This window comes from Pezoporus flaviventris, unplaced genomic scaffold, assembly GCF_033815535.1.
Source record: "Pezoporus flaviventris isolate CSIRO_AGI_PZ_B2104156 unplaced genomic scaffold, CSIRO_AGI_Pfla_v1 ptg000023l, whole genome shotgun sequence".
Lineage (NCBI taxonomy): Eukaryota > Metazoa > Chordata > Aves > Psittaciformes > Psittacidae > Pezoporus > Pezoporus flaviventris.
This window is the reverse complement of record NW_026892571.1, coordinates 11,331,289-11,339,972: the sequence shown is the minus strand read 5'-3', so window position 1 is coordinate 11,339,972 and position 8,684 is coordinate 11,331,289. Positions and strand designations below refer to the sequence as shown.

The window sequence follows — 8,684 nt, the reverse complement described above, 5'->3', positions numbered from 1 at the left end:
GAACCAAAAGCGCGACAGGAAAAGGAAACAGGGAAGGGGGGAAACAACCTACCATTAAAAAAAAAAAGGTGACAAAAGGGAAAAAACGCTAATTCCCTAACGGAGTACAAAGACCTGGAAAGTGATGGAGCAACAATAGCGTCTTTGGAGCGCGGAGGGCACGGCCACGCGCCTCCTGCCTCCAGCACAACACGATTCGGGGCCCCGGGAGCGCAGCCGAGTCCGTGCCCGGCGGGGAGGAGGAGGGCTGGCCGGGAGCCCGGGCTGCTCAATGCTCACCACATCGAGGAGAGGCTTTGGGGAGGGGGGGTAAGCACAGGGTCAGGCCCTAGCAGCGGGCAGCGGCCCCCACCCCTGGCCCGGCGTCCTCGTCCTCTAGCGAATTGTGCGGCTCAGCACCCGCCTGCCTCAGTCCGCATCCCGCTGCACCTCCGACGCATCCGCCCGGCAGATCGGGCACGTGCGGTTTGCCTGTGGGCAGGGAGAGAACAGGGGTGAGTGAATGGATGCCCCACAGTACCAGCAGCACCCAGGCCCCCCCCCTGCACCACCACCACAGGCTGGAAACAGCCCCCCACGTTGCCACCTCCCAGGACTGCCTGATCCACCCTGGCACTGCTCCCAGTGCATCCTGTGGGAAATGGCAGAGGCCATGTAAAAGGCACCCCCAGCACCCCAAAAAGGCACGGGCAGTACCTTTAACCATTTGTCGACACACTTGGCGTGGAACTCGTGGTTGCAGGGCAGGACGCGGAGAAGCTGCCGGGCCTCGAAGTCACTGAAGCACACGACGCACCTGGGGGAGGCAGCCATCAGTGCGACCCCACCGTGGTAACACAGCCCCCAACCAACACCAGGCACCCCCGTACCCCCACACCAGGCACCCCGCCTGTGCCCTGGGCTCACTCACAGGGTCTGCTCAGACTGATGGCTCTCGGGGTTGAAGCGGTAGGACGGGAGGTGCTCGATGTCTGCTTTGGTGAGTCCCCGCGGCTTGGCCTCCCCCAGCCGCTCGGCCAGGTTCAGGAGCGCCTGGAGGGACACGCAGAGACTGGCTCAGCTGGGCTCATGCCCCGGCACAGCACCCCTCCAGGCTCTCCCCACCCTGGCAAAGCAATCCCCAAACACCCCCCAGCGCCCCCATCCCACTGCCCCACAGAAAGCTGGAGACAATAGTGGGAACGTCTGGTAGGAGACAGGGAGCTGCTGCATGGCACACGCCTGCCAACGCACCTCGTAATTCTCCATCTCCACATCATCCACGTCCAGGTCCAGGCTGATCGTGGGTCCCACGGCTGTCGGCGACACAGGAAGCATAGAGCTGGGGTGGGCAGGACAGTGTGATCAGTGTGGAGCCACAAACCCCAACCTCCTCTCTGGCATGCCCAGAGCCACCTGTGCCAATGCCATGCCACTGTGTCCCCCATCCTGACCCCCATGCCCACTTGTATCCCCCCAGTACTCACAGGAAATAGGGCAGGAAGCTCGGGTAGTACGGGGGGGGCGGCGGAGGGGGCGGCGGAGGGGGCAGCGCCTGCTGCAGCCGGTACCGCTGGGTGTTCAGCCGCCGGGGCATCATGTGGGGGTATGGCTGCAGAGAGATAGGGTGCTCAGCGCCGTGCCAGCCCCACGGCGTCCCCCCACCCCTCCACAGGACAGGCACTCACCACGCCGAATGGCAGTTCTTGGTGCAGCGGGTCGTGGGGGAGGTAATGCAGCGGCACGGAGGGGGACAGCGTGGGAGCATGGTGGGACGGGGGGTATGTGAAGCCCGCGATGGGGTGCTGCTCCCCTCGCAGGTCCACGTCATTGTCTATCCTCTGCAGAGGCTGTGGGGAAAACAGTCAGGATGGGGAAAGTGTCCCAAATACACTGCCCCAGCATTAGCAGGACAGAGGCACGATGGGCATCCCACCCGTCACCCCAACTCAGACCCATGGCGGCTGCAGAAGGACAAAGCCCCCCAAGGTGGTCTTTGCTGGGCCACAGGGTGGATTGTGTCCCCAGCCCATACCCGCACCCCAACTCACCATACGCGGATGCTGGGCTTGGAGAGGTACAAACTGCCCCAGGGGGGCCATGTGGGGCGGCTGGTGGGGGGGCACTGGCGGTGGTGGGGGGTGCAGTATGTAATGGTCGCTGGAGATGATGGGGGGGAATGTCTGGTAGGAGACGGGAAGCTGTTGCATGGCACATGCCTGGATCAGCTGATGGAGGGAAGAGAAAAACAGAGGTCAGACACCACTGTGAGCACGGCTGCCCCCTCCCCAGAGCCTCCCGTGCCCCCAGAGCCTTGCACTCTGCTGGGGTTGGGTCCCCATGCGACCTCTGGGCACCCACAGCCCAGGCTGTCCCCTGCGGGTGTCCGCACTGTCACTCACCGGGGGTGGGAGGCAGCAGAGCGGGTAGTGCTGTCCACTGAACATCACTGAGCATGCTGGGAGCTGCTGGGTGCTGCACCCAGGGATGTGCTGGCCGGCGTGGATGGGGAAGCCTTGCGTCGTGACGGTGGTAACCGTGTAGGAGAGAGGGACAGGTCCCTGGTGCACCTGAGGACAAAGCGCCGAGGGCATAGTCAGGGTACAGCCACAGATGAGCTGTCTTCATCCTGGCAGCAGGATGCTGAGCACCTGGCACTAGGGCACAACCACCCAGCACCACTGTCCCAAGGTGTGCCCAGAGGAGGGCAACTCAATGCAGGCTGTGTTCGAGGTGGGTTTTGTACCCCTCTTAGCTCCCCATGGCTTCCAACCCAGCACTGCCACCGTGGATGAGGGTGACAGTTGTGGCATGAACACTATGAGAGGACAGTCTCCAGCCCCTGGGAGCAGGGACCAACCTGGGTACACCCAAACTGGCAGAGGGAGCCCAGGGTTTAACCGCTTGCCGGACACTTGGCAGCTTCAGAGCTGGGTGCTCCCAGCAGCAACCGACCATCCTGATGGGACCTTCTGTTGGGACCACTGCCCCGGGGCCACCAGAAGGCCACATTTGGGACTGGGGGCTGCTGCACGTACCTGGTCATGCAGATCCACCATGAATGGGTTCTGGTGGGGCGGGTGAGCGGCCGGGTGAAGCATTCGTGGCGGCGTGCTGGGGAGAGCGTATGCGCGGAGCTCATCTACAGGGCCGTGCGGCTGCTGGGGGAAGGCAGGGTGCAGCTGGGGCTCATCCTGGCCCAGCAGGGCTGCCAGAGGTCGTTCGCGTCGTCCCCACTGACGCCTGGCAGGGGGCTGCGGGGCCACCGCGGGAGAGAAACAGAGCAGGAGTGACCCCCCGGGCCAGGGGCACCACAGCCCCGGGCAGGGTGGCCGCAGGTGGGTCAGTGACAGCTCGGCTCCTGGGGTGAGGTGCTGAGGGCATCGAGCTCCAGAACCGGCTCATCTGATCATCCTGCACATGTCCGCAGCACAAAAGGGATCTCTGCTCCCCAGGGACCCATCGGCCGGGCCAGGAGAATGTGCTTCCCTGTCACAGAGTCCCCCCAAGACCCCCAGGAACCAGTGCCTTGCCCCAGCAGATACACGGAACCATCCCCGTGCCCCCACACCCATGGGTGACAGCGCCCCGCACCCCGTACCTTCGCCGGAGGTGGTCGGGGCTGCTGCAGGGTCCCCCCGAGAAACGACGCTGGTTAAAAGGGGCAGAGGGTGGCCGCCTATTCACTGCCAGTTCCCATGGTCGCATTGGTGACGTCGGGAAGCGGATGGGCACTCGGGACCTCAGGCTCCAGGCAGGGCGAGACACCAGCACCTTGGATCCTGCAAGAAGGACACTGGGTCATGCCAACCCTAGGGCTGCAGGAGCCCCATATCCTTCCCAGGCCTGGGTACTGCAGCCCACTCCCCACTGCTTTCTTTGGGAAAGGGAAGTGAGGCCGGGGCAGTGCGATGGTGCCATGGATGTGCTGGAGCTGCAGCACACCTGGCTCCTGCCTGTGCCACCTCCACACTGGGAGCCAGGAGCCCTTCCCGTGCCCAGTACTGCCACCCGCACAAGTGACTCTGGGGCACTCCAGTGTCACTGCCCCTGCATGGCTCAGCCTGATGTTTCCTCCAATGGGGATAGCAATGCCAATGAAAGCTTCTGCTGCTTGGGCACCTAAACCTTCGCCCACCCTATCTCCTGGGGGTGGATGCCGCCCTTAAGGGCGTTAGGAAGAGCCTGTCTACCCCCGCATTTACTATCCCCCCCACTGCAAGGCCAAAGCCACCCCCCATGCAAGACACAGACACTGAATGAGAGAGAAGCACTGTTTCCTGCAAGCAACGAAGGGCCCTGTAGCTGCAGCAGTATTCCAGGCTGCTCGCCGGCACACAGGGAACCTGAACCACGGCAGGAGCTGGAGTCCAGCATATGCTTGGCCAAGCCAGGCTCCAGTGCTGCTCTAGGGGCTGCTCTCCCTTGCTGGGCTTTGGAGCTTGCTGCTCCAGACTGATGCTGCTACCCCAGTGACAGGCACAGGCGGACAGCGGGGCTCACGGCTCTGCTCTGGCTCAGTCTGCCCATGTCAACTCTGCTGCATCCAGGACAGAACCACACATCCCCATGGAGGGGGCACAGGGACAGGCTGCACCTAGAGGTGGGCAGGCAGCCCTGCTCCCCTGCCAGCCCCACCGGCAGGGGTCAGTGGGCACACAGCCCCAGGCCCTGCCTCACAGCCCCTCCTGCCCCCAGCCTGGCCTGTGTCCCCAGGCCACACAGGTCCACCCCCAGCCCCAGGGAAGCCTGGCACTGCACATGGGACACATCTGCATGGGGAGGCTGCGCTGCCCCATGTGTCCAACCCCCCCCCAGGCATCCTCCTGCTGCTCCCCTGCCAGCACCCCTTGACCTCCACAGCCACGGCCTTGGCACTGCAGTCCACACACCCCTAAATCCTGCTCGCCTGCAGGCTGCTGGTGCCCTCCCAAAGCAGCTCCTTCAGATCCACATCCTGTTCCTCAGTGCACATGACAGAGTCACACCAGGGCCAGGAAGGGCACTCTGAGCCCAGGGAGTGCTGCTCAGCCCCATGAGGAAGCTGGGGGGTCTCAGCCCAGCAGGGAGAAGCCACATCTGGGGGACATGCATCACACCAAGCATGGCAGAAAGTCACCGGAGTGAGTCCTGTGCCACACAGAGGGGTCTCAACCTCACACCCACCTACCAAACCATGCTTAAAGCTGAAAGCAGATTCTTCTCTGTTATTTTGGAGGGGGACCCCAAAACCCACAAGCTGAGCCCCCCAGAAACCTGCCTGGGATGCTGCTGGGGAAGGGGCCACACTCACGGATCGGGTTTGCCCCACAGGTGCTTTATTTTGCCCCCAAACTCCTGTCCATGTGCCCTGTGCCAGCAGCTGGGGCCGAGTTGTTGCAGCGGTGCTCCAGGGTTTACCCCGCTCCCCGGGAGCCTCCGAGGTGCTGCTGCTTCAGTTCCACATCCTCACAGAGCACACGTGGTACCAGGGCACCTTCCAGACCAGACATCACAATGATGGGCTCGGGTACGGGAAGTGCCTCTCTCCACACAGGACACATTAAAGCCATGCAGGGGGTCCCAACACGGCACCCCGAGCACACGGTCCCCGCCGGTGGGACACCCCCGACTCGCGGGACGGGGGTGGCTCGGCACCGTCCTGCCCCAACCCGCACCCACATGGCGCACACCCGGCTCCCGCCTTGCACCCGCAGCCACCCCAGGCAGCGGCACTGCGGCCCCGGAGCGAAGGGGACCGCTCGGTGCGGCGGGGGGCGAGGCGGCTCCCGGGCCCTGCCGAGAACAAAGTTAGCAGCGCGCCAGCGCTCACGCCCGGTGCCATCTGCTCGGGCAGCACCGGGCTCCGGGGGAGCCGCCCGCCCCGCCGCCGCCTCTCCAAGGGTCCTGCCGCCCGGTACACCACGTCGCCGGCTCCGTCCGTGCACCCCGGGCTCCCCCGCACCTCCTTTCCCCGCCAACACCCCCGGGAGCGGGGTCTCCGCTGGCCTCGCCGCACCGGCAGCCCCCCTGAGGGCCGGGACTCTCCGCTGCCCCGACCACAGCCCCGCCAGTCTCCGGGACGGCGGCACATCCCGGAGCCACCCGACGGGCGCAGCAGCCCGCGGGGGCACCGCAGCCAGCAGCACCCCAGCGCTCAGCCCCGCCGCGGGTGCAGTGCCCGGCCGGCAGCCCGCGCCCCCCGCCGCAGCAGCGGAGCCCCGCCGGTGCCGGGCCGGGAGCTGTGGCTTTAAGAGCGGCCGCTCCGGGGCCATGTGCTCGGCGCCAAACAAAAGCAATAACAAAGGCGGCCGCCGGGCCCCGCTGCCGCCGCCCGGGGCAGGTGCCGCCGCGGTTCCCAAGGTAGGTCCCCGCCGCCGCCCGCACCTACCTGCACCGATGGCCTGGGCCGCAGCTCCGGTGCCGCTGCGGCGCCCCCGCCCCCTCTTGCCGCTCTTTGTTCACCGACGCCGGGCCCGGGCCTGCCCCCCCCCCCCCCCCCCCTCCCCGCCGCCGGCCCTCCCCTCCCCTCCCACCCTCCCTCCCGCCCGCCTCCCGCCGGGCCGGCCCCCTCCCCGCCGCCGCTGTTTCCGGTGCCTCTTTGTTTTCCGCGGCGGGGCCACCGTGGCGGGGCCGGGGCAGGCGCGGCGGGGCCGGGGGGTGCCTGTCCCTTTAAGAACCGGCGGCGGTAGCGGAACGCACCGGACCGAAGTCACAACACTCGGAGGCCCCGGGGGCGCGCGCGCGGCTGGCGGGGGGGGGGGGGGGGGGGGGGGGGTGTGAGGATGCGGGGGGGGGGGAAAGGCGGTGCGCGCGCTCCCCACGTGACCAGGCGTGTCACGCTCCGCAGCCATCTTGGAAGCGCGGGGCCGGGCCGCCACGCGGGGCAGCGCTGGGCTCCCCCCCCCCCCCCCCCCCGGGGGGGGCGGTGTCTTAGCAACGGTCTCCATGGAGAGGGGGCCCGTAGCAACGGGGCCGGCCCCGCAGGACTGACCCGCACCGCGCACCGGCCCCGGTACCGGGCGCGCCGCCTCACCCCGCTGGGACGGGCACCGCGGGGGCCCCTTACCTGCGGTCCGTCCCGCCGCTGCCATCGCTCCCGGCCCACTAGGTCTCAGCAGCTCCGTGAGCCCGGTGCGCCATGGGGACAGCAGCACCGTGTGCCCGGGCAGCCCATGCCATGCTCCTGCTGCCAGGTGGGTGGGAAAGCCGGGGCAAGGGGGAAGGTGAAGGCAGGATCTCGGCTCCCCATCACCCTCCTCACCGGCATGGGAGCATGGAGAAGCTGTCCCCATCCCACCCAGCACACTGAGACCTCGCCTGCACCCACCGCCTGCCAGGCACACGCAGCTCTCCCACGGTATCTCCACACAGTTCAAGCTTCCAGGCACCAAAAAAGCCCCTTTTGCTTCAGAAAAGCCTCCCGCTCTCTCCCCTCGACTAAACAAAGAGCAGGAACCCCTCAGAGCATCCCCTCCAAGCGAGCAGAGCAACGCCGGGAGCTGCACACCGAGGCTGTGCCCCCGGCAAGACCGCTCATCCCCAGTCCAACCCCTGCGCTGAGGAGAGCACATCGCAGCGGCTCTGCCGAGAACCAGATGCTGCATCCAAGGCAAACTTCCCCGTGTTAAAACGCACACTTAGAAATTCCCAGGTAGGCGAGCGAGCCAGCCGGCAACCCTGATGTAATGCCTATAAACCAGCCCTCCCCTGACAGCTGGGCTTTAAAGTGCTAACAACCGAAAGGGAGCTAATTAATTTGTAACATCACCCCTTTCAAAGAAAACCTCAGATCCCTGGCAACAATTTAATGATTCAGCAGGCTCATCATTGCCATGAACAGTAGGAGTCTGGTTTGCCCCATCCCAACCCCGTGCCCAGCTCTATATGCCACGATTGCCAACAGCACCACAGCCAACTGCTTCTATCCCCCGGGTAGGGTCACACAAGACAGGAAAGCAGCATACCAGGGTATCATGCAGACCTATGATGGGGTCCAGAGCCATGTGCACCATAGGCGAAAACAGCCAAAGGACTCAATCAGCCCACACCTGAACAATCACCCTGAATGTCTGCACCACTACAGCCTCTTCGCTTCAAGAGCCTGGAATTGGAGGGAAACAGCACTCTGCACTTTGACCTTGTCACTATTTGCAGGCAGAGGCAAGCACTGCACCTTTGCAAGCCTACAGGACATGGTCTGATCCTGGGCAAAGCACCATCAGCAGGCAGAGGCCATAGATGGTGGATGTCCGAGCAGACACTCCTTCCAGACCCACTCCAGCATCACCAGCTCCCCCATGGCCAGCAGCTATTGATGGCTTCGGGATGGCGGCAGGAGAAAGCCATCAGTGGCGCACGGCTCACCTCCCTGTGCTCCCTGCCCAGCCAGGCTGCACAGTCCCAGTGGCAAAGCCAGGTCCAGCCACACCATGTGCAGCCATGCCGAGCCTGCCTTGCCAGCTCCAGTGAGGACGGGGCACCGCACATCCAGCCACAGGGCTACAGCATGTGGGAAGGGTCAGCTCACATGCTCTCAAGAACAGCCACCAGCATCACACGGCCCTAGGTCTGGGATCTCTGGCTGGAAGAGCCGTGTTAGGAGCCCACGTGATGCCCCTCTGATGCTACACCAATACAGCAGCACTGGCCAGTGCTTCTAAGCCAGCACAAGGGGTCCCCAGTCCAGCTACCAAAACCTGTGACACCCCAAGTGAGCAGAACCT

At 65.2% G+C, this 8,684-nt stretch overlaps 1 protein-coding gene across 2 annotated transcripts; it reads right to left on the bottom strand.

Moving 5' to 3' along the window:
• On the bottom strand, positions 1–7,590 carry RNF44 (ring finger protein 44). Of its 2 annotated transcripts, XM_061456746.1 has the most exons (10): positions 3,574–3,761; positions 3,018–3,233; positions 2,382–2,549; positions 2,031–2,207; positions 1,668–1,829; positions 1,467–1,591; positions 1,234–1,321; positions 911–1,032; positions 697–796; positions 1–471 (listed from the first exon to the last, which is right to left on the bottom strand). In XM_061456746.1, the coding sequence occupies exons 1-10, from the start codon at positions 3,685–3,687 to the stop codon at positions 409–411; spliced, it is 1,335 nt and encodes a 444-aa protein (XP_061312730.1). In that variant the 5' UTR covers positions 3,688–3,761; the 3' UTR covers positions 1–408. The 2 variants fall into 2 exon arrangements, 1 of the variants encoding a protein (XP_061312730.1); XR_009743988.1 differs by lacking the exons at positions 1–471; positions 697–796; positions 911–1,032; ... (2 more) ...; positions 1,668–1,829; positions 2,031–2,207 and adding an exon at positions 6,350–7,590 and having other exon boundaries at positions 2,536–2,549; positions 3,018–3,140; positions 3,581–3,761.
• Positions 7,591–8,684: the final 1,094 nt, after the last annotated feature.

Bases quoted from the DNA above. Each gene is read 5' to 3' on its own strand.
- RNF44 (XM_061456746.1), bottom strand. From the start codon at position 3,687: ATGCGACCATGGGAACTGGCAGTGAATAGGCGGCCACCCTCTGCCCCT. The intron at 1,830-2,030 runs GTGAGTTGGGGT...TTTTCCCCACAG, and splicing joins AAGCCCAGCATCCGCGTATG to CCTCTGCAGAGGATAGACAA. The intron at 1,322-1,466 runs GTGAGTACTGGG...TGCCCACCCCAG, and splicing joins AGCTTCCTGCCCTATTTCCT to CTCTATGCTTCCTGTGTCGC.